General features: G+C 41.6%; 1 protein-coding gene across 5 annotated transcripts in view; it reads right to left on the reverse strand.

The window, feature by feature from the left end:
* Nucleotides 1-1437: 1437 nt before the first annotated feature.
* The window catches only part of LOC115470793 (chromodomain-helicase-DNA-binding protein 9-like), a 624303-nt gene continuing 599243 nt past the window's right edge, over nt 1438-26497 (reverse strand). For all 5 annotated transcript variants that reach the window (XM_030204322.1, XM_030204321.1, XM_030204320.1 and 2 more), the window contains 4 exons: nt 24617-24838; nt 7582-7710; nt 4728-4832; nt 1438-3511 (listed from right to left, as the gene is read on the reverse strand). In XM_030204322.1, the coding sequence (XP_030060182.1) occupies nt 2615-3511; nt 4728-4832; nt 7582-7710; nt 24617-24838 (1353 nt within the window). In that variant the 3' untranslated portion in view covers nt 1438-2614. The remainder of the gene's footprint in view (nt 3512-4727; nt 4833-7581; nt 7711-24616; nt 24839-26497) is intronic.

The raw sequence follows: 26497 nt of genomic DNA on the forward strand, positions 1-26497 counted from the left end.
CAAGACTTATTCAGTGGGGACACTGTGTGTTTGTTATTATTCAAAGTGAATTTTTAAATGGACATCTCAGTATATTATATATGATATGAACTGATAGCCCACCATTGACTTTTTTTTTTTTTTGGTTGGGCGAACAGGTTACTGTAACAACTTTGTACATACACTGCAACCTAATCTTGAATTTGATCATTAGTAGACTTCTTTTTACTACTGGTGTCCATTAACTTCAAGGGAAGTCTTATGACAAAATACACACAGAATCCTAAGACAAACGTTTCTCTAGATTCTTAACCTATGGTAAGCCTGCCTTATTTTGGGCACAGAGAACATAACTATTAACTTGTACTTTAATTCATTTCCAGAAAGTGATTCAAACATTTTTTCTTTTTAAGGTAATCATTATGACAATTTGTTTTTCATCTCATGACTGCTTATGAAGCTAGTATCTCATATATGAACAATTTACCTTCAATCTGTAATATCTTTTTAAATGTAATTTTTTATATTTGCTGGCTATGGATTTCATTTAGAATGGTGGCATTAATGCCTAAACAAAACCATTGTTTAAAATGGGAGCAGATTAAACTTGCATTGAGTCTTTTTGTGTATATTAGGGCCCTGTTTACTAAGCCATGCTATATGAACGCTAGCGTTTTTAGCGCATGCTAACACTAAAGACACCCATAGGAATATATATTGGTGTATCTAGCTTTAGCACGTGCTAATTTTTAGAATGTGCTAAAAAAAAAAAAAAGAAACCTAGCACACCTTAGAAAACAGGGCCCTTAGTATCATCACAATCCATAGTGACTATTAAAAGTTCAAAAATGGTTAAAAAAAAAAAACTTCTTTCACAATCTGTCACAATATAGAAAAAAAATATCATAGGTTAGCAGTCAGTTTTAAAATAGTTCACTCACCCTATTGTGCAATAATGGAATCAAAAGGGAATAATAGTAAATGACAATTTTCACTGTATTAAACTATTAGGGGTCTGTTTACTAAGCCACACTAGTGGCTTCCGCGCGGCATTGCCGACACAGCCCATTCAAAGTGAATGGGCTGCGTCAGCACTAGCACAAAGCTAGCCGTGCTAGGGGCTTAGTAACTCCAGTGCTACTTTTGTAACTTTTAAGCAGCTTTTTCTGCTGTTTCCTTGGGCCTAAAAATTGCTATGATGTGATAATTATGTATACTGGAAGAAGCAACTGGTACATAACTCAGCATAAGCTGTTAACGGGTTACTTTGGACACAGTTTTTAAGTAACATTTTTTACACAGTGATAAAGGGACAACTTAGTCAGCATATAAATATTATATACCATACCAGTGAAAAGCTGAAGGAACCCTGCTCCTCCCAGCTTTCTAAAGATGCACTGACTTATGGGGATTTGTTTTAAACAGTTATCATCCAAAAATAATTTGATTCCTCCCCCCACCCCCCCCCCATCTACTGGTAAAGTATTAAAGAATTTCAAAACTAATTTGAAAAGGAAATTTAAAATTCAGATAGCATAGGGGCATGAATAGCAAAACATGATCGAAACATTTCAAACAGCCCATATGCAGCCACTTGCACTGGGATTTCTTTTCACTGCAGAAACTTGACTAGGGAAATAATTTCAGAACATATAACTCAATATTGGCCAAATAAGATGTCTGCATCATTCCCCTAGTGAATTAAAAAATGATGTCCCATGAACAGTATGTTGGCTTTGCTTTATATTAAAATGACTTCAAGATGGTGTCCAGATCAGATACAACCTACTATTTTTGATGTTATAATGTCGATACCTGCTGCTTTCTGGGATCCCATGTGGAGCTTACAATGAACAAAAGCTCTCCTATCTTGGATAGGTAAGCATCATTTCATATAGGATATGTGGGAATGTATGTGTGTTTAACAAAGAAAATAATTTAGAAACCACTGTAAACTTTCTAGATCAACTCTGTTGAGGTAACAGGTAAGCCACGTTTAACTGGCTTATTGGGATTATTTTTGTGCCATTTTTAATTTCTTTTTTTAAACACACACACGGCTAATTTGAAAAATCAGCAGTGCACCACAAGAGCTTTTTTAGGTAACTGAAACAAAATGATGGTGATGGAAATCTACAGCTTTCATGACATTCATTAGCTGCCCAAATTATTGCTGAATTTTTCATCTGTAAATTATAAGTGTCAAGGAGGCTGTAAAACTATATACTCAAAATTAAATCACTATATTATGCATAAAGTATTCTGTGTTCACTGCAAATATATTATTATATACAGCTCTTACGGAACAAAATTTGCCTTTTGAATTGTTTTTTTCTTTTTCATAAAATTACCCCCTTTCCCATCCCCAACAAAATTATAATGCCTTTTGTTGTAATTTTACACCATGGTGTATTTGGTAGTACATACAAGTTCTGTAACTCATGAACTTTGAAGAAAATTTACATGCAAGACGTCTTTGAAAGCAGTTTGCACTTCTAAACAAATACTGAAATGCTGTCAGTAAAATCATTGATGCGCTCAACACTTTGAGGAAAAAGGGGATATTTACAAAAAAATAATTAAAGGAATCCAAAAATTAGTTTCTCTATAATTTAAGTGCAGGGCCTCTGCCAAGTCACTCTTCATCAGAAGAATCAGAATCCTCAGACGATGACGACGACGATGACGTACTATCGGATCCAGATGAAACATCAGCTTTCTCTGTACCCTCATCTGTGCTGTTTTCATTGAACAAGTTTGGTTCTGCTCCCCCTTTCTTGTTCTCTTCCTGATTTGTAACCCAGGAATCTCGCCCTTTTTCCTCTGCGAGCTTGGAGGAGCTTATGTCACCACTTTTGTTTATTGTTGTTTTATTGTTGGATTGGGACAAAGTTGGGAGATGGAGATTAAGGCCTGGAGTGAGGAGCATCCCTGGATAAAGTATATTTGACAGGAGTAATGGGTTAAGGGCTAAAGGGCTGGCAACAGCAGCATTAAGTGCAGTAGCAGAGGATGTGGAAGGAGAACTTGACACTGAATTCTCTCCAGTGCTATCTATACTTGAGGTTTCTATCCTTTCTTTTTTCCTGTCTGTCTCCTTGGAGTCATTAGTGCCGTTTCCCAATTTGTCCTCAGAACTAGTTTCCGAAGGCTTAGTTAAAAGGCCTCCCATCCCCATTAGACTGGGTAATCCAGCCATTCCAGAGAGCAACATAGGGAACATAGTAGCCATGTTTTTAGCTTCTCCTCCGGTACTTAGGCCAGCTGGCATTCCCATTAATCCTGCAGTCAACTGGAGGGATTGTAGGCTTTGCAAGTTCTGCTGTAAGGTCTGAAGAGTTGAAAGATCTATACCTGGAAGCAATCCATTGGCTAGCAAGGGGTTCATAGTCATGGAGCCTGTGGATACAGCTGCTGCTGCAGCTGTTGCTTTGGCAATCTCACTCTTTGGTCGCCTTCCTCTCCTGCTTACTTCTTCTCTTACAACCGGTCCAGTGAGAATGCGGTCAAACATGCTTTCAGGGAGGAATCCCTATAATAAATATAACAACACTGAGTATTTGGGAAACTAACACAAAATGGAGTTGGTAAGGCAGAAAAACTATGAAAACAAACAAAAAAAATCAGCTGAAATATACTTGGATGTATTTAACCAATGACTGGCAACATACGGTACAGTCATACTTCTGTGTGCGCCCAATAAATACACACACACATTATATATATATATATATATATATATATATATATATATATATATAGACATACACATACATATATACACACACACAATATCAGAGATTCTCAAACAGTGGTCAGTACCCCAAATGGGCTCACAAAATCTGCATTTGGGGTCATGACCTGGGTGGGCTCTCCATAGGTGCATCATTATTCTGTATCTCCCTGGGGGTCACACAATTTTTGTTTACCATGATCATGGGGTCATGGCCATCAAAATATTGATAAGCACTGATGCAAAAATCTATGTAATTCTGTAAGAAAATCTACAGCAAGATACAGGTCTGTCTTTTTGACTTTCACAAATTAAAGATTAGCACACAAACTGTGGAAAAAGTTAATTTCATAAACATATACATGGAGTGAAGTAAGTTAATGAGAAAATTAAAAAGCACAAAAGTTTGTCAGTGTTGTTCTAAAAGCACTGATTGTGGGGTTAATGCTTTGATTATATTAAAGTGAATATTCTCATTAGTGACTTAAAAAATGATCTGACACATGACAAATGTATGACTTCACGTTTTTATCTTATTTAAATTTTAGACCAATTGTTCATTAGAAGAATTAACTTTTAGATGAATTGTCTCTTTGGATGAATTGGTCTTTAGACGAATTGTATCCTTAGACCAACTGACCATTAGATGAACTGTCATTAGCCGAATTATACCAAAACCATCTCTCTCATATCAACTTTTTGGCATTCAGAAACTGTAAAGTAATAACTTGTTACACCTGTATAGCACTCAAAGGATCTGCATCACTTCATTACTGTATAAAATGAACACATGCTATATTCTATGCCTCCTTAGAGTAACATACTGTGAGGACTTCTCCGTGTAGTCCATTTCTGAGGACACTTTTTCCTTGGGGGTGGAGTGGGTATCCGTGAACGTTTTCAAAGTAGTATTTAGGCCACCCGTTACTGGCATTACTTAACAATTGAAGGGAGAAGCCTATTAAGATGCATTAACACTCTAGGTAAAATAATGCATGTTTAATTAAATACTTACAGATTGTTTCACAACATCTCCCCATTCAGGAGCTACTCCATATTCAGGATTTTCTTTTAAGAATCTACACAAATCCTTCAAAGGTGGAGCAAAAGCACCACCCACCTAAAACATGTCAAAAAAGTAATTAGTTCAAAATTGTAAACCTAAGACCATGAACAAACTATTTCTGGTAAGTCATGCCTTATCACATCACTGAGACTGAGTTGTAGGCAATTTCAGAACTTTACAGCTGCTAATAATACATGTATGCACTGCAATTCTGATTTCCTTTTCGTCCTGTTAGACCAGTCTAGATAAGTGAATTGAGTCCCCCTAGATAGCTATTCCAGTGACCTCATAAGTATAAAGTCTGGTACAACCTGGAATTCTCCAGTTTCTCTCTACATCCAGCAAATAGTGTAGGTCTGTTCTGGTGAAGGTCCTGGGTATAGACCTTCACCAGAACAGACCTGGTGAAGGTCTGTTCTGCCTCTCCAGGATGCAGTCCACGGTCTGTGGACCCTGCAGTTGAGTCAGTTGCAAGCTCCTGGGGTTTGGGCTATGGTCCTCACTCCAGTGGAACATAGACATATTTGATACTTCGCAGCCCCAAGCTTTGGCTCAATTGTGTTAAGCTTGGTGAGGTTCCAGAAGTGGTTCCTCCCCACTTTGAAATCTCCCCAACACCCTATCAAATTATTGCTATTGGCTGGAATTTGCAATTGGGTTCTTTATTCCCCTGTTCCGTCAGGCGAGTAAAGTTTATTGAAAGGAAAAAGAAAGAAAAATACCAGCAAGCCACACACAAAACAGGGAGTGGAGTCAGGCAAGAGTGCCACTGAGCCTTGGGGGTGGGGGGTGGTGGGAGGATCCTGGAAAGAATAGAGCTAGGTCCTGGGTGTTGAGAGGATGATCCGGGGATGGGCTGCGTGTGGTAATATGCTGGCGGCCTGCAGGATTCAGTGGGTTAGCACTGCCAATGGCTTCCTTTGTCCTGCTTGTGATGGGCTTGAATCATCTTTACTACTGCCATCAGGGGAGTTCCTGGAGGGGGATCTCATGCATTGTCCCCTTCCCCCTGATATCTTTCCTCCCCCTACTATCTTCGCCATCCATGGCCTTGTCAAATTTGGTGGAAATGGTGGCCATCCAGTGCCCTGGAATAGGTGTGGGAGAGGACCTCTTCACCAATGAGGGCACAGCATCCTGATGTAGGGGGGTGGGACCCAATGGAAGAATGACTATATACCATTGTGGAAAAGGTTTGGCAGGTGCTGGAGGGGGCTAGTGCTTTACCTTCAATAGCACCCCCTCCCATGAGATGCAGGTGGAGAATTTGAGCTCCCTCTGGTCTCCTTCCCAACACTGGATCCCTGTGGTTTTGAAGATGGGTCCAAGGAACTTCCACTGACTGAACACTCTCAGAGCTCGAGGACGACTTTCTGGTTGTGCAAATATTTAGGCGTCAAAGAGTTGGGATGCCTAACTGACCAGTCCAGGACTCGCCATGAAGACCACGGCTTTTGGGATATCTTTTGGGCTTTATGTGCCCTTTTTCAAAATTTATATATAATTCAAGATTTTGAATTTAAGAGTTTGCATATGTTGCAGCAGTGCTGATGGGACTAGCAATGGTGTGTGCTACACTAAATCTATTTCTGCTTTGGCAGAAGCATACAGGAGAATTCTAGGTGATGTCACTGGAATAGTTCAGAATCTCTACTTCCATCTCTGGTAGGGGGACCATTTATCTGGACTGGTCTAGCAGGATTCAATGAAAGGAAATTAAGTTAATAAAATTTCACCTTATACATTTGTTCCACAATGCATTTGATATATTGCCTTTCTGTGGTCTTGAACAAATTTACACCTGCTCCAAGAAAGATGCAAATACGTGCACACAAGGGTGGATAGACAGTGATCTGAGCCCCCAGGCAGTAAAGGTCATTGAGCCCCCCTGCCTCTGTTTCCAGCACACCCCTCCTGCACAATACATTTCCCATCTTTGTTTCAAGCCCCCTCCTGCACACTACAGCTCCCACCTTTGTTTCAAGCCTCCCTCCTTCACACTACAGCCCTACCTTCTGTTTCCATGACCCCTCTCCCTCCACAGTTCAGCCCCCACCTTTTGTTTCCAGGGCCCCCTTCCTATACACTACAAGCCCCCACCTTTTGTTTCCAGGCCCCCCTCCTCCAACTACAACTCCCACCTTTTCCAAGCCACCCTTCCTGCACACCACAGCCGCTCCCTTTTGTTAGTGGCCTCTTATCTGGCACCGAGGCGTCTTCTTAATGGCTGCTGAGATTTCCTGCGGTAGTCTTGCGGGTCTCAGCAGTCATTTTGAATATGGGGTAGCACCAGGAACAGCAGTGGCAGCAGGCAGGAAAGAGCAGGGTTCTTTCCTTACCCCAAAGAGGCCACTAGACCACAAGGGCCTTTCAAGGTAGGCCTGGGGAGGGGGCTGTAGAGTGCAAAGGGGGGGGGGGGGTGGCACTGGGTCCCCCCAGAGCCTCTGGGCCCTTGAGCACTGTCCAGTTCACCGTATGGTCAGTCTGCTCCTGTGTGCATATACACACGTCAAAGTATGCATATACATCATAGCTCCACTCCTGCTGTGCCCAAAACTATACTCCAGAGGGCATCCATGTGTATATCAAAGAAAAATAGGTTCTATTGTTCTATGTGCCTACTTTTTATGTAATACATCCCTGTACAATATTATGAATAATTTTCCAAGTGTAAAAATGTGCTTTACACAAGGAAAATGCCTTATAAAATTAGTCCCCAAATGCTTAGAGGCAGTGTATGACTGTTCTATGTTCTGTACCTCAGACAAACGAAACAATGAAATCTACTGAACACTAATACTACCTTTCTGGCATTTCTTCGATTTATCAACTGAACTCGTTCTTCTCCAGTAAGACTACCGACATTCAGTTTATTAGGATTTCTGCAACGATGTCTTTTTTGTTTGGGTCTCCCATCATGGAGCTGCATTCTCTAGTGATCATGGAAGAAGAGAGAAGAGGAGTTGGGATGTACATCTCTATTACAATTTCAATCCTTCAGTTGAAAAATGTAGCATATGAATTGATTTGTACATATCATTTGACACGTTATGAAGATTACAGGTGATTATGAAAGAAATATCCTTAACATTTATTGAACAATTTCCAAATATTATAAATAAATCAACTAAAGTACATAAATCATTTCTGAAAACTAGTTACTCTCCTGTTTTAAACCCCCCAGACTGTGATTACATTAATCTTTTATTCTGATCTTGCTTATACTTCTACTAGCTCTGCAGCAATTTGCACTGCCTCTTCAAACAGATGCTTTGTTTTCTCTTTTCCTTGTATTAATTCTTTTATAGGAATGAAGGAAAAACATTTTTACATGTGCATGACTATTCTTTGGAATTCTATTTAATGTAATTCCTTATTTGTTCAAGAGTCTTTGTACACATTTGAGGATATATTTGTTCTGTTGTAAAATTCTGAAACTCAAAAAGGCAATTAGAAATAAATTATACATACTATTCTATGCCATACTATATTAGAACTATACTATCTGAAAATTGTTTCCCAGCTGTTAAGCCATAGCAACTTTGCCACAAAATATGAATGCCAGGTGGCCCAACATCCTCAACATCTGCCCTGATGATACCTGCAGGCTCTTCAACGTCTTCCACTATGGATAAAGCAAAGATACGTATCTGTAGCTGGTGTTCTCCAAAGACAGCAGGCTGATTATTCTCACATCTGGGTGATGTCATCCGATGGAGCCCGATGCGGACACTGACTAGAAAAGTTTAGCAGCATTCCACTGCACATGCGCTGGTATCTTCCCGCCCGACACGTGAACATGGGTCCTTCAGTCAGGTGAAAAAGCAAAAAGCCTACAACTAATTTCAACTCCTAGGGGAGGTGGGAGGGTAGGTAACAATAATTGGTCTACTGTCCTTGGAGAACACCGGCTACAGGTAAGTATCTTTGCTTTCTCCAAGGACAAGCAGGATTTCATATTCTCAAATTTGGGAATCCCTAGCTACCAGGCTCACTGAAAACAAGAAAGCTAGGATAACTGAGTCTCAAAACGTTAAGACTATAACTTCAATCAACATTAAACTATATACATATATATATATATATACACTAGCTGTGTAGGTGCAGCCTGGAACAGAATAAAACAGGGCCTAGGAGGTGGAGTTGAATACTGCAGAACTGCCTGTCAGAACAGACTGTTGCAAAGGGTATCCTGATTTAGACAGTAGTAGGAAGTGAATGTGTGGACTGAAGACCACGTTGCAGCCTTGCAAATCCTCCTCTATGGAGGCTGATCTCAAGTAGGCTAACCGACACAGCCATAGCTCTGACATTGTGAGCAGTGATATGACCCTCAAGAGTCAGCCTAGCCTGGGTATAAGCAAAGGAGATGCAATCTACTATCCAATTTGAAAGTGTGCATTCACCGATGGCCACCCCCAACCTGCTGGGGTCAAAAGAAATGAAAAGCTGGGGGGGAGGAAGTGACGTCACCGACCTAGATGAACGTCTGAGAGACGAGCTCCGGTCGCCCCGCGGCAAAAGCAGCAAAAATCGCAACCTAATACGCGGTTCAAAAACAAGATAAAAGCTTTACTGAGTTCAGGAAGTAGCACGGCACCTGCCTATGCATTTAAATTTCACAGCAACGGATCTTTCTCGATTTGCCTTCGTGAGCGCTGAGTCGAAGCCCAAATCCAAGATGGCGGACACGCGCAGAACGAAAAACACAACGGAGGCAGAAAAGGCTCTAACACAAGATACTTTGCTGGAACAGCACATTTCCGTGGAATTAACGGAAGGGGAGCAACTTAGTCTGCACCAGTGGCTACAAAATATTAGCTCCGATCTTAAAGCCCTGCGAACGGAAGTGGCTACGCTGGGAGCAAACTTACAAGGTGAAATCCGCGAACTGGGAGCACGCTTGGAAGACACTGAGGTGCAGGTGGAGACACAGGGGGAGGCCTTGGGAGCATTAGAGCAACAGTTTACAGGGCTGCAGAACGAGCACCAACAATTATTAGACAAAGTAGAAGACCTGGAAAATCGGGGCCGTCGCAGCAACCTTAGATTTCGGGGCCTCCCTGAAACACCCAACTACCAGAACTGTGAGCAAATAATACAGCAAATTGTACAAGACTTGTTCAAAGTAAATGGCGAAAGGATAGAACTTGAAACAATACAGATTGAAAGAGCACACCGGGCATTAGGTGCTGTGCGTAATAATAGGCCAAAGGACATCATTGCCTGCTTCACTAGATATAAGCAAAAAGAACAAGTGCTGAAACTGGCGCGCCAGACGCAGGACTTTAAATGGGATTCGTATACCATTGAAATATATCAGGATTTGGCGGCAGCAACACTGAAGAGGAGAGGGGAGCTGAAACCATTCACAAGACATCTTCGTGAGTTAAAGATTCAATATAGATGGAGACATCCCTTCGCCCTCGTGCTCTATAAAGATGGGAAGCAACACCAAATTAAATCGTTGGGGGAAGCCCAAGAACTGTTTCCGGAGACAGCAATCCCAGGAGAGACAGCAGAAACGAGCACTGGAGTGAGACCCGCTTCCCGCCTTCCCCCGCCGAAGTGGCAGAGGGTGGGAAAGGGTCTGAGAAGATTACAGCGCCAACAATCGGCAACACGAATTACCTGAAGTAGCCTGGACAATATAATTGGTAAAAGCTTTGAATGTTAAGTAAAAAGTTGTTAAAAGATTGGTTATGATAAGCCTCTGGTGGGGCTCTAGACAGGAAGAGATATGTTGAGAAATGTTGATGCTGCGGGGTGACTGAGACGGGATAGGGGGCACCTTCCTTCTAAACTAGGCATTCACCGAGATACCAAGTGATGCCTAAAATTCAGAGGGGGGAGGCGGGGGGGAGGGAGGGAGGATTAAGAAAAAACGGAAGGGGAAGGAGAATAAGAGTGGCGTGGTGGGGGACACAGATGGGACATAGAAGAATAAGTTATATGATTGAAGGACTAATGGCACGGTTACTAAATGTTGAGATAAATGGGAGACATTAAATGTTTGTTGTTAAATGTCAGAGGACTGAATGTACCTAGGAAACGACAACTGATGTTTCGGGAATTGCAAAGACAAGGGGTGGATATAGGGCTGATTCAGGAGACTCATTTAAAACCCAGGTATGAACGTCTATGCAAACATAAAGCATATCCCCAAATCTACTTTGCCTCTAGTTTAGATGACACAAAAAGTAAAGGGGTCCTTATAGCTTTCAGTAAAGGGAAACCATGGGATATAAAGAAAATTGTAAAAGACAAGGGTGGGCGATACCTATTGATCATTTTCACGCTGATGGGTAGAACATACACATTAGTAAATATATACAGCCCAAATACAAGGCAAGGGGACTTCATTAAAGAAATAGACCAACTATTGATCAGACATATAGAAGGTTCACTACTATTGGGGAGTGACTTTAATCTAACATTGAACCCACATATAGATAATACCATACGTAGAATAAATTATGCAAAAAGTGACAGAAGACAACTTCATGAGTTTATTACTCGTTGGCAGCTACAAGATTACTGGCGTAGAGATAACCCCACTCAGAGGGCCTACACATATTTTTCGATGGTCCATCAATCGGCATCTAGAATAGATATGTGGCTGGGAGACACCTCATTAGTGGGAGCAATTGGAGAACATATAATCTTGCCGAGGACCTGGTCGGACCATTCCCCGGTGCTTTTGCGGCTTCGGGGCGTGGGGCCACAGGGTGGACGGAAGCAGTGGCGCCTGGATAATGCATTGCTGTTAGATACGGAGAACATAACCCAGATAGAACAATACATCCTAGAATATATACAGTTTAATGAAAATGAAGAAGTGTCCCCAACAATGATATGGGAAGGATTTAAGGCAGTTCTTAGGGGCCATTTGATAGCCTTACGTTCTAGGAGATGGAAAGAGAGATGTGCGAAAGATAATGATCTGCGCCAGCAATTAATGCAAGTAGAAAAACAGCTGCAGGAGGGGACAGCTCAGAATCCGCTACGCTTAAGGGGACAGGCATACGAGCTGCGCACACAATTACATGAGCTTGAGCTAGCTGATATATCAGAAAAATTACAACGTGTGCGTCAAGCGCATTTTGAATTTGGTAATAAAGCCAGCCGGCTATTGGCTCATAAATTAGCACAACAAACTAATAGGAACACGATAGGGGGAATTAGAGAAGGTGGAGGAGAGGTACATTCGGAGCCTGAATTTTTAGAAATGGCATTTAGAAGATATTATCAGCAATTATATAGGGCAGAAGGGGAAGAGGGAGAAGGGGAGATAAAGGCATACCTAACAGACATAGACCTCCCGAGGCTTCCAGAACACACTATGCAGATTTTGGGAAAACCTATCACATTAGAAGAAGTGGAACAAACGATTTGTGCGTTGTCCCCGAATAAAGCTCCAGGACCAGACGGGTTCACCCCTCAATTTTATAAAATATATGTGAAATTGCTAGCCCCAATGCTATTGCGAGTATTTAACTCGTTAGAGGAGACCACAAGCTTGCCACACACCTGGAACATGGCCACAATAACGGTTATACATAAACCAGGCAAAGATCCCCAATTATGCAGCTCATATAGACCGATCTCACTGTTGGGGGTGGACTATAAGATATTTACGAAGATTATGGCTACACGGCTTCAGAAATACCTTCCACAACTTATACATGAAGACCAGTCGGGCTTTGTCCACTCACGGCAGACATTTGACAACATTAGGAGAATATTACAGGTAGTACAAGGGGCCCATATACTTAAATCACCACTCTGTATATTATCTTTAGACGCAGAAAAGGCTTTCGATAGAGTTGGTTGGCCTTTTTTATTCGCAGTACTGGAAAAGATGGGAATTAAAGGGAGGTTTGTGGAATGGCTCCATCTCATTTACCGAAGCCCATCGGCGGCAGTGCGTATCAATGGAACATTAACAAGCCCATTTCCCCTACACAGAGGCACCAGGCAGGGCTGCGCGCTGTCGCCCTTACTGTTTGCACTGGTGATGGAGCCACTGGCTGCCAAGATTAGAGCGAATCAAGAGATAAAGGGCCTTAGAGGAGGGGGCATTGAAACTAAGATACTTCTTTTCGCAGACGACATTCTCCTTATCCTAAAAGATCCTCAAAAGGCTCTCCCGGTGATAGGAGAGGAGATACAAAAATATGGGGCACTCTCAGGCTTCAAGATTAATTTTGATAAGTCTGAGGCACTGGACGTGAACATACCTAATTCAACCTTAGCTTTATTGAAAAGGCAATTTCTCTATAAATGGGCTTCTAAATATATTAGATACCTGGGGATAAATATCACACGCCGAATAGAGGACTTATTTGAGAATAATTTCCCGGGTAAGGTACGGGACTTATTCCGGGAAATGGACAGATGGGAAGGCTTGACACTGTCATGGGTGGGCAGGATTAATGCTGTAAAGATGATTATGCTTCCGAAACTGCTATATCTGTTTATGGCTTTACCCATAGACATACCGGATGCCTTCTTTAGAGGCTTACAGGGCAAGGTCTTCTCCTTCATTTGGAGGAAAAGACCACCAAGGGTTAATCGAGCTACAATGTACCAACCACGAGATAGAGGAGGTATGGGGGTCCCATCCTTCTATGACTACTATTATGCGGCACACATTAGGCTTTTAGCAACTTGGTCCCAGAACACAGATAAGATGTGGGTGGGTATTGAACAACAATGGTTGGAACCATACCCGCTAAGAGCGATCCCATGGCTGCCCAAACACACACTTAAAGAATTGAGCCGGAAGAGTCCCTATCTTTTAAGATGGCCTCTAGAAAAATGGATCAAGATAAGGGGGAAATTTTTTCCGGAATGTAAATATTTCCAACATACATACCTTAGATTTGCCCCTCAATTTGGATCTGAAGAATTTAGCAAGATATATAAAGATTGGGAGAAAATGGGGTTATATGAACTGGGACAAATGTGTAAAGAAGATAGGATCTATACATATCAGGAATTATGCCAGGAATATGAGCTCTCCCCGCTTCAGGCCTTCCACTATGTTAGGGTGCAAAATTTTATTAAACAAAAAGCGGGAGAGGAACTGGAATTAACTGAAACGCAGTTAGAGAGAGGAATAACAGGAGGAGGAGGACGAGGGAGTATTACTAGAATATACAAAGCCCTATTGGCACGAGAGTACCCGGTGGAATACTATACACAAAAATGGGACCTAGCCATGGGAACAGCTCATAACCTTATACAATGGGCAAGGGCTTTTAAATCCCTATTGCGGGTATCAGTGTCCAGCGCCATGGTAGAAAATGGGCACAAGATCCTATATAGCTGGTATTACACCCCTAGCCGTTTGGCTAAAATGCTCAGGCTAAGCTCAGCAGAATGCTGGAGAGACTGTGGGGAAGAAGGAAATATGTATCATATTTGGTGGTCCTGTGTACATCCACAAAGGTACTGGGCAAGCATCATAGATTTTATTCGCTCAGTGACAGCTTTACATTATGAAATGAAAATGGAATATTGCCTACTACATTTTAAACCACCTAATATACCATGGCATATACATCAATTTGCCATCCAGGTGTTTGTAGCAGGTAAATTAGTGCTTGCAGTAGCCTGGAAAAAACCGAGTCTGCCGGACATCTCAATGGTATTGAGAAAATTGGAGTACATTCAACTGATGTCCAAGCTTACAGCCTTAAATAAAGGACGTTTGACTCAACATCAAAAGATATGGGAGCCTTATGTAAATTGGATGGCTACCACTGTAAAACCCTGAAGCCACATATTCTGTAGAAGAGGGTAATAGGGGAGGTGGGAGGGAGGGGGTTAAGGGGATTATGGCAGAAGACACATTATTGAGTTTGGTTAGAATTTGGCAATGTTGATGAGTTGATCAGTTAATGCAATTTGAAGAATTGTACTGTTTGAAATGTAGCATGTAAAACCTTGAAAATGCAAAATAAAGAACTTAAAAAAAAAAGAAATGAAAAGCTGGATGGACTGTCCATGGGCTGAAGTCAGTTCCAGATAGAAGGCTAAGGCTCGCTTGCTAAAGTATGTAGTACATTTTGCCAAGATGGGCATGAGGTTTGGGGAAAAATGTTGGCAGAACAATTGACTGGTTAAGACGGAACTCCAATACTACCTTAAGAAGGAACTTAGAGTGAGTGCGGAGGACTACTCTGTTGCAATGAAATGTAGTATATGGTGGGTGAATTACAACAGCCTGGAGATAATGACTCTGCAAGACGAAGTGACTGCCACCAGAAACACAACTTTCCAGTTCAGAAACTTCAGGTGACGGGAATTCAGAGGCTCAAAAGGAGATTTTATCAGCTGGGTGAGGACTATGTTGAGATCCCATAACACAGTGGGTGGTTTTGTCAGCAACAAACCTCTCATGAAGCAAACAACTAAAGGCTGTACAGAGCTGGACTTGTCTGCTACATGGCGATAAGCGCCAACTGCAGAGATGAACCCTTACAGAGTTGGTTTTCAAACCAGACTCAGAGACGTGCAAGAGGTACTCAAGCAGTTTTTGTGTAGGGCAAGAGAAGGGATCTAAGGCCTTGCCCTCACACCAGACGGCACCTCTTCTACTTAAAAAAGTAACAACTCATAGTAGAATCTTTCCTGAAAGCTAGCAAGATACGGGAGACATCCTCCGGCAATCCCAAGGATTCAACTTCGACGCTCTTGACATCCAAGCCATGCGGACAAAGGATTGGAGGTTGGGATGCAGAAGAGAACCCTCATTCTGCCGGAAGAGGGTCAGAAAACAGTCCAATCTCCACGGATCTTCGGAGGACAACTCCAGAAGAAGAGGGAACCAGATCTGCTGTGGCTAGTAAGAAGCGATCAGAACCATGGCACCCTGATCTTGTCTGAGTTTGAGCAAAGTCTTCTCTATGAGAGGTATGGGAGAATACGAATACAGAAGACCCTCTCCCCAATGTAGGAGAAAGGCGTCTGATGCTAGTCTGCCATGTGACTCAAACCTGGAGCAGAACTGAGGGACTTTGTTGTCGAGATGCGTGGCAAAAAGATCCACTGAAGGGGTGCCCCACTCTCATCTTCCGGGCTACACTCACTTGTATGGATGTAATATCCTGCTCAATCTGTCTGCCAGTCAGCTGTTGGTTAGGTAAGTGGCACGGAGGTCCATCCTGTGAAGTAGAGCCTACTGCCACATGCCCACCGTTTCCTGACACGAGAGGTAGGATCCCGTACCCCCCTGCTTGTTGACACAGAACATCGCGACCTGGTTGTCTGTTTGAATGAGAACAATTTGGCTCTGGAGACGATCTCTAGAAGCCTTTAGAGTGTTCCAAATAGCCCTGAGGAGATTGATGTGGAACTGAACTTCCCGAGTGGACCACTGGCCCTGAGTGTGAAGCCCATCTACATGAGCTCCCCAACCCAGGTTGGATGCATCCATTGTCAACATCTTCTGAGGCGATGGAATTTGGAATGGAAGTTCCAGAGTTAAATTGGTCCAAATTGTCCACAAGAGAAGGGCCTGTGCTAGCTCTGTTGGTAAGCGAATTACATCCATTAGGCTCCCTGTTGCTTGAGATCACTGGGAAGCTAAAGTCCACTGGGCCACTCTCAAGTGGAGCTGTGCCATGGCAATGACATACATGGTTGGAGGCCATGTGACCCATTAGTCTGAACATTTGCCAAGCTGAAACCTGTTGGCTGCTTCAGACCAGGGAGGTAAGAGTTACTAAGGTATCCGCTCTCGCTTGAGGAAGTAAGGCCCAAGCCAGTGCTGTATCTAGCAGGGCTCCTATGTACTCCAATTGATGAACTGATTGTAGTTGTGACTTGAGGTAATTGATGACAAATCCCAGCAGCTCCAACACCTGAATAGTCATCCTTGTTGACTCTTTCTTGAGATGTGCTCTTGACCAGCCAATTTCCAGGTAGGGAAACACATACACTCCCAGTCTGCGCAGATACGCTATGACTACTGCCAGACACTTGGTGAAAACTATAGGTGTAGATGCCAGGCCAAAAGGCAGAACGCTATACTGGTAATGGCATTTCCTCACTCAAAATCTGAGATACTTCTTGTGACTTGGAAGTATTGAAATGTGGATAAAGGCATCCTTCAAGTCCAAAGAGCATAGCCAGTTGTTTTCTGGAAATAAGAGGAAGAAGGATGCCCAGGGAAAGCATCCTGAATTTTTTTTTGACTAGGAATTTGTTCAGGGCCTTTAGGTCTAGGATGAGCAAGCATCCCCCCCCCCCCCCCCCCCCCCCATTTTGTTTGGTCACAAGAAATTACCTGGAATAGAATCCATTCTCTTCTTCCCCTGGTGGTACGGGTTCAACCGCTCAGGCCTGTAGAAGGGTGGAGATTTCCTTTGCAAGTACCTGCATATGATGAGAGCTGATAAAATATGCTCTTGGTGGGCAATTTGGAGGTCTCTGATGCCAAGTCAGTGTATACCCGAGTCGGACTATTTGAAAAACCCAATGGTCGGAGGTTGCAAGAGGCCATCTGTGTTGGTAAAAAATGAGCCTCCCTCTGACCGGGTCATCTGGGATGGATAATTTTTGAGCGGCTGTGCTCTGGTGGAGCCAGTCAAAAGCCCATGTACTGCTTTGACTGGTGAGACGGCTGGGACTTCTGAAGATGAAGCTGGCGAGGCCTGGAATGGTGGGCCTCAGTTGCATTTGTGGATCGAGTGGGAGGTGGGAACCTACAAGTTCGAGAGTAGTAGGAATGCCTCCTAGATCCAGTCAAAAATCTTCTTACTTAAGATGTTGCAGATGGAATACACCGAGAGAGTTATCCGTATGTTTCCTAATGTGGTCAGCAACCTCCTTCCAGTTTTTTTCCAAACAAGTTGTCCCCTCGGCAAGGCATGTCTGACAACCTCTCTTGAACCTCTGGTTCAAGGTCAGAGACACACAGCCATGAGAATCTGCGCATCCCCATACTCATTCCAGAGAATCTGGATACATCGTCAAAAGTATCATAGGTGCTCCTGACCAGATAATGCCTACACACCATCTGTTTGTTGGCCAGCTGGTGAAGCTCTGCGGCCTGCTCCGAAGGGAGAGAGTCTGCCAGAGTCAGTGTACTGTTCACCAGAGACTCCAAGTAAAAGCTTGTATACAGCTGGCAGGACTGGATGTGGCCAATGAGCATCGATGCCTGAAAAATCTTCCTCTCAAATGAATCAAAGTCCCAGCCTCTTGTTCTGGGGCACCAAGGCGTGAGACTGAACTCTTGGTTTTTTTGAGAGTGAATTTGACCACCTTGGAGTTGTGAGGCAATTGTGCCTTCTTGAATCCGGGAGCCTTCTGGATATGATACTGCATATCTACCTTCTTAGGTGTGACCTGCACTGTGAGGGGAGTCTCCCAGTTTTTCAATAGTGCATCCTTAAGGATAGGGTGCAACGGTACTGTGACACTTCTCTGGGAGGAGACATAGCCTAGAACAGAAATCTCTGCTGTGGCTCCTCTTCCATCTCCAACTTAAATGGGATGGCCACAGCCATCTCCCTCATTAAACTGGACAAAAAATACTTTTAAGAGTTGATAAAGTGAATAAAATACAAGGGGTTAAGGGAAAAATAGAAGCACAAAAAAAATAACAACAACAAAAAAAAACAAGCATAGGAAGGCACAAATAAGTTTTTGACAAAAATGCAGTGCGAGGGAGAGAACTCAGAATGCATCCTCTCAGCTCTGCAGAAAAACAAAGACTGGAGGACCCACGCTTGCGCATCAGGAGGGAAAGCACCAGCGCATGCGAGGTGGGACACTGCTAGAATCTTTCAGTTACTCGCTAGCTAGTCAGCGTCTGCACCGGGCTCTGCTGTATGATATCACTCAGATATAGGAATATGAAGGCCTGCTTGTCCTCAGAGAATAATGTGGTGATATTTTGATGTGGAAGAAAGGCTGATCCTAAGTTGTGTCTAACTGGGTTCCTATGACTTCCAGTTGTTGAGATGGGTTCAGATGAGATTTAGGATGACAACAAACCCTAAGTAACTCTAGCACCCAAATAGTTAAGCACAGTGTTCTTTCTGCCCTTTCTCTTGATGTGTGCTTTACTAGCCAATTGTTCTTTTTTTTTTAATGTTTATTTATATTTATTGAGTATAAACATACCATACAAAGATGAATGTAAACATACTGTATCACTACTTCCATCTGCAATATCAACACTTCTTTATTACTCTGTAACCCCCTTACATCCCCCTCCCCTCTCCCTCCCCCCTAATTAATTGGCAAGGCAGGGTCGGGCTGCGCCGACCACTCGATATATGGGTCCCAAACTTGATGATACACTATCAGACGACCTTGTCACATCGCAGTTAGCTTAGACATCAGCTGAATGTAGTCCAGTTTCCTTAGAATAGTCCTTAGTCCCGGCAAAGTTTGTTGTTTCCATGCCGCTGCCAACACCAGTTTGCTAGCCACCAATATCTGTGTGGCCAGCTGATATGCATGTTTTTTGGTCCCCTGGGGCCGCATGTGCAGAAGGCAAAATTCCATTTTCATAGGGAAAGCTATTTTCGTTATGCTAGCGATCAATTTCACCACTCTTGTCCAATATTGTTGCGCATGAGGGCAGGCCCACCATATATGAGCCATACCTCCTAACATTTCACATTGACGCCAACAGAGAGCCGACCCCCCTTTAAACAATTTAGCTAAACTCTGTGGTGTGTAATACCAGCCATATAACATTTTATAGCCATTTTCTACAAGAGTATTGGAAGTTGACACCTTAAGCAAAGAAACAAACACCCGTTCCCACAGTGAATATTCATGAGGCCCCCCAGTATTTTTTCCCATTTGTGTGTATAATATAAAATTGGCTGTGTTTGTAATAAAAGTGCCTTATACAGCCTAGAGATCCCCCCTCTACCGGCCATTGCCCTCTCTAGTTGCGTTTCTTACTAGCCAATTGTTCTGATAGAGAAAAATGTGCACTCCCAGTTTGCATAAACTGCAAGGCATTTTGGAAATAAGCAGAGTTGATGCGAAAGCAAAGGGTATTATGCAATACTTGAAGTGGTGATTCACTAAGACAAATCTTAGATACTTCCTGTTTCTTGGATGTATCTGAATCTGGGTATAAAAATCCTTCAAGTCCAGAAAACATAGCCAGTCCTCTTTTTTGGAGAAGTGGAAATAGAGATTCCTGGGAAACCATCCTGAATTTGTCTGATTAGATACATATTCAGGGCCTTAGGTCTACGATGAGATGGAATCCTCCATCATTAAATTTTTTAAAAATTTGGACAAGCATTCCAACAAGTAGAAGGACTGAGTGAGAATCCATCGGTATTATACAGGGAAGGAAGCAATAGAATTAAAAAAAAAAAAAAAAAAGAGAAAATGTTTTCTAAGATTTAGATCAGCAAATGAGTAAAAACAAGTGCCAAATTTAAAGTACAGTGGGAAATACAAAGTTTTACTCCAGAAACAATTCATTGATCAAATTTGGACATATGGATGGTTGAGGCAAGGGGAATTGAAACCAAAGTATGAGTAATTGATAGTTACAGCCTAGCACAGCAGATTGCAGATGCAATTGTTCACAGGAAGCACAAAAAACTGGTACAACAGACATCGGTAGACATCTGTAGACTCTACTCTGTAAGAAATGACTGGAAACAGTTACTCATATTGTAGCTGGTTGCAATGTTGTGATGGCAGAAAATTTCTATACAGAAAGGCACAATAAGTTGGCACATCTCATCCACTGTAAACTGTAAACATTACAACATCGCTGTAACAGAAAAGAACTGGGATCATTTGTTTATTTGTGATTATATACTTACATTCAAGGAATAAACTTATGATTGATAATTGAAATAATAGTATTATACCATGTCGAGAAAAAACATTAAACACACTATTAAAAGTGGAACAAGAAATTAAACCCAAAACTTAGATCACTATATTAGGAAATAAAATTAAACAAGAAATATTAGACAAACATGAAGGATAACACTTGCAGTCAGTCACTCAGCATTCCAATCAAACAGGACAATCCAAAGGTTGAGGCTCCAGCTCCTTCCTTGGTAGACACAAATTCTTGCAGTTTTTTTTGATCAAAGAAAACATAATTAACAGCTTCTAGAGACACCAAACATCTACAAATAAAGCCCCCAAAGCTAGAACTCTAGGCCTCAAAGCTAAAAATTCAAGTCTTCTTTTCCAAGTGTCTCTAGGTTCTACACTTCCACTATAGAACCCAAGAACGTTGCTTTCATATGACAAAAAATATAAATGGAAAATACTATTCCTGTCAGGTTCCAGGGCAAAAGTTACCAGATACGTAGTTTGTTCAGTAATTACTTCCAACGAGTTTTCCAAAAAACTCTGTGAGATTTAAGTCAGGTTGAGACTTACCATTAGGACTCCTCATAATACCAGAGAGATATTGGGCCCTTACTATGGGCGGAAAGACCTCAGCTGGTACCCCCCTCCCTCAATACCTCTTGGAAATATTTTCTCAACATATCAACTACAGGAATCAAAGGAGATTTAGGAAAATTGAGAAAGGTTGTTCGTCCCGACTACACAGTCCATTGAATATTTCTTTAAGAGTTGCAGAAGAAAAGCTTTTGAATCTGTTACAGTGACCCATTTCTAGCCCCTTGCTGCCCCTTTTACGGACAAAACTTCTGTTCCAAAAGAATTCAATAAAGGGAGAAGGGCAGACTGCACTCCCTGGATAGGATCCCACAAGGACTCCAGTATCACCACTGTCGGCTTTCAAACTTTCCCAGAGAAGAGGAAGAAGCTATCACCTCAGGCAGGGATGCTGGTAAAATTCCAGTCTTCCCTGCATCCATAGCTGACAAAACAGGAGAAGAGATGGTCAGTGGATTCCCTTTCACTGCCGAAGACCCAGGTACCTCCAATGGCCTCAGCATCTCCGTCAAGCTGCTTCTGGGTCTGGGAGGGGCAGCCTGTAAGAGAGGGCTCAATGATGCTCCGTCAATGCTATGACTTGATACACCAGACCCAACTGAAGTGGGCAGAGTCACCTCCTGTGCCCGAACACCAAAATGTTCTAGCATTGCCTGCTTTGAGGTAAGACCTCTTCTGGGGCTAGGGGGGATTTCCCCAGGTTTTAGCCTTCTGTTTCACCATACACCAGGGGGAAAACTCCCAAGAGACAGGCAAGACCTCCGGAGCAGCAGGAGCTCAGGCAGACATGTCTGCCTCAGACGCCATCTTGGCCCATGTCTATCTGGAGAACAAACAGGTTATGATCACCTTGGGTATCCAGGTTCTGCTCGATAAAGTTGCATACAAAGAGACAGGACATAATGGTAAAAGAGAAAACCATTAGAACAGTACTGATCATAGAGGTGTCAGTCCTACCAATTACTCTGTGAATCCTGTGGAGAAAGAGAAAATCTTCAAGTACCAAGAAATTCAGTCAAAGACCAAAAATATGTGGCAGAAAGATACAGAAATATTTCCCACTGATTTGGATGCCACAGGCTCAATTAAAAGGAATTTTCAAGCTCATTTGGATAGCTTGTCTATAGATGCTATATCTTATGAACTTCAGAAGGAACTTCTTTTCGGAACTATGCAAGTACTACAGTGAGTACTAGCAATAAATTTGAGAGACTGAGATCATATGCCACATACCCTGGCTTAGAAGAGAAGTTCATTGCTGTCATAATATGCACAAAGAGAAACTGCCCTGACAAACTGCATAAGAGGCAGTATGTCAGACAAATGTTATTTGATATATGGGGAATGTGGGTCTTTTATCCATTTATGGTGGTCTTGCCAGGTGATAAAAGCTTATTGTGTGGACAGAATCTGTAATACAAGTGTAATTCCCAAGGGATCCCAAAGTCTTTTTGTTTCACTTTAAACCACTAGAAAATAAGAAGCAGTGGGAGCTAATGAAAATATGTATAGTGACTACTCATTGTGAAACTGACTGGGCAAACTCCACCTAGCCTGCCTGGTTATTAGTTAGGTTGGAGAATTACTACTTAGCAGGCTGACAATATGTTGAGGATGTCTTCAAAGCTTTGAGAGAAGCTGGGTGAGGAACAATATGAGTTAAATAATAGGATAATTGTGTTGGAGGGGAGTTTGTGGGATGGAATTAAAGGATGGGACAAGTTGGTAGGCCTACCAAATGGGAAAAGAGGATGTACAATGACAGGGGTAATAATTGTGGTGTTAAATGATGTAAATTGTTGGATCATTCAGGGTGTTTTGTTTTACAAGAATGTGCTATGGCACCATATTTTGTGATGTGCTAAGCTTATAGTATTCTAGAATTTACGCAACAATGATTTTGCTACTGAGAGAAAAACATGAGATTTATACTAAATTGAACCCGCCGATTCCAAATATGAACTCCGAATTTGCCTGACACGTCTAGATTTTAAGTTATACATGCAAAGCCTATTCACTTATAATATTAATGCTTGGGATGCATTTGTGCTAGTAGTGCAAAACTTCCTTGGGAACAGACGAGCTGAAAACTATGCTGAACTAGTAGACAACTTGCTTAAAGCATATGAACAACTTGGCTGCCGAATGTCATTGAAAATGCATTTTTATTACATTCCCATCTTGACTTTTTCCCACCCAATTTGGGACACGTGATGAACATGGAGAGAGGTTCCATAAAGACATTTCTACAATGGAGAACAGATATCAAGGCTACTAGAATCCCAACATGATGGGGGACTATTGCTGGTTTTTGCAACGGGAAAATATGACCGGTCACAAACGCAAAAGTAGATGCCTGAAGCACTTTTAACAGTACTGGGCCTTGCTGAACTAAGACTTTTAAATTGGAATACGAGACTTTTTTTGAAATGTTGTTATTCCATTACATTTTCATATACTGTTTACTAAGAAAACTTTGATGTAGATCAGGTAATTGTTGGAGTAAAACTCGTTCTGTAAAAAATTATTCAACGCTTTCCAAGTGTTTAATTCATTTGGGCAAACTTATGCATAACAAAATTTCCTGATGTGTTACAATTCTGACTTCGGATTTGGAATACACACACTGAATTTAGTATAGGACAAATAGTTTTTGCCCAGCAGCACACAAAAATTTTTTTTTTGTTGTGCTGTGTTATGCACTCTGCCCACACTCTATCCATGTGTATGCCAATCGTCAAACTATGCACCATTACATTTAGATGCCATTTTATAGAACAGTGCGTAGCAGAGTATTGGCTTTTAAACACCTATGTGCACAAACACACGTGTATAAGCTGGTATTCCAGTGCATTGACACCTAAATGTTGGTGCCCTCTTTACAGAATTAACCCCTAGATGTCACTGCATTGAGCAAAAAAAAAAAAAATCTGAAAAACTGGAGAGCAAAATTAACAAATGAAACCAAAAACTAAACATTTTTTGTTCAAGATGGTAACTAAGGGAATTGTCTGTGAATAAAATAGCAAATTTAAAGAAAACCGAAACTTCAACTGCTAGGGACACCTACAGAGATCGCCTTCCCTTAATTACTTTTATCACTGGTTTCCCTCAATCCTCTGAAACAAGACACAATAGAAAATAAATCCTACAGAAAAACTTTAAAAGAGAAAAAACTATTGTAACCAAAAAACAGAGGCACAACAATTTACCAAATTCACAAAGACACACTTCCCTTATGAAAGCAACATATTGCTGAAAACATTATGCCTTCATGTGCACAGTAAAAAAAAACCTACTATTTACTTCAGTGACCAGGTTTCAAAGTAGAATGCAAAGAGCTAATAAAATAGATATATAATTTAAAATATGTAGTTGTCTATATCTATCTATATATAACTATACATTTTGATACTCACAGGGATAAATGCACCCAAGTCTTCTACATAACCCGGGTGTTCCATAAGCCATTTTTCTAAATCTTTTCTTTTTGGTGCATCATCCCCTGCAAGTCGTGTTCCGTCTTTCAGGTTAATAACTGGAACTGGATTCTCTGCATCGAGTGGCCTTTGGGACTGAGCACAAGTTAGCACTGGATTTATCCCTGAAGGAATCTGTAGAGTTGCAATGTCAGCACTGACCTAGAAATAAATACCCAGATGTTTAAATATGTTCTGGGACCACTATTACATCAAATAAGAAAAATAATTAAGACACAAATGATCTTGCATGCTACCTTTACATAACATAACCTTGAAGAGCATTCAAGTTTACACTTGTGGCTTTTCCTTCCAAATATATATGAAGTGCAAAACAAATTAAGGTACAGAAAGAGATCCGAAAACAATCTTTTCTTTAAAAATTTATAGGTCTCATTTTGCTTTCTAAAGTTGATAGGATACTTCCAAATTCTCATATGAAATTCTAAAATTCACCTGGACCTAGTATTACTTTATAGAATACTCATAGCAAATCATGATCAATTAATCCCTCTAATGTAAACGTGAATGAATTCCTACTCACAGACTTCAATAAAATTAATCTTTATAAGTAGTACAGCCAATTTTTCATTTTAGAAAGTTCAGATCATGGGCAGGGTTTTCTATATCAAATGAAATTAGATGCTGTAGCTACATAACTGCATACATGGAACAAGCTAAATCTACAAAAAAAAAAAAAAAAAAAGAGAAAACGCCAGAGTTTAACTACTTTTTATCTCTCTATATACATTTTCACAAGCTACCTCCATGCTTTTGTCATGGTAGGGGAGGCCAGCCCAAACCTATAGCACTAATTTCCCATTTCATTATAAAGGATGCTGAAAAAGGGAGGTTTTTCTTTAAGCAGTGGAACTATAAGTTCCATAATGCAGTGAGCTGAGAGATCAGCACAGCCAGGCTTGAGGGAAATCTGGGGAAAGACTAATGATCATGCAAGCTAATTTAATTAGTACTGCTCTGGTTTCCTGGCAACAACTTACACCTGAAGTAATTAGCTGATTAACTGTTCAGGAGGAATTTAAAAGAAATGTTTTGAGGTAAGGAGGCATTCACAGGGAGAAGGAAACTCAAGAGAGAACACACAGAGGAGAAAGAGAAACAGAGAGGGGCAAGCAGCCTGAAGCAACAGAAAAGGACAGCAGGGGAAGTTTCTCCAGGAAGAAGGGGCTGGGAGGGGAGAGGAATACCCCAGGCCAGATAGTTTTCACCTCTGGGGGGGAAGCAGGGTGCTTCAAGGAAACTGTAAACCACTTAGGTCTAAGAAGTATATAAATACTTGAAAGAATGAATAAACTCCTGCTAGCCACAGGAGAGGGATCAAATAGTTTAAAAATAGGCAGCTTGAGTTTAAAAGGTTGATCAGGGCTGAGGGAGGAACAAGTCTGAATCATGTTGAAACAGCAGATACCTGGAAGCTTGGTCAGGAGTGACATACCAAGGAGGGTTGATAACAGGAGACAGCATAAACCTATCTGTCCTATTGTGGGGGCTGAAGCAAGTAGGCAGAGCTTGCTGCCATATTGGTGACACCCAAACAATAGCAATGCTATTGTGGATTTGTGCTGTATTGTGGATTTCAGCGCTGCGCTATATGCCTTTATTTTTGTTTAAGATGGCAATACAGATATTTCTCTATAAAAAAAACAATATCAAACGCCATGGGAGACACAAGCAACCAACTAGAACAGTTTTAGACTTTTTACAAATGAACCACACATAGGCAGTCATAAGCATTTGCTATTGTTTTTATGTAGAAATCTTTACTGTCAACATAAGCAAAAATAGAGGCATATAGCGCAG

The sequence above is a fragment of the Microcaecilia unicolor genome, chromosome 5 (genome assembly GCF_901765095.1).
Source record: "Microcaecilia unicolor chromosome 5, aMicUni1.1, whole genome shotgun sequence".
NCBI classification, from domain to species: Eukaryota; Metazoa; Chordata; class Amphibia; order Gymnophiona; family Siphonopidae; genus Microcaecilia; species Microcaecilia unicolor.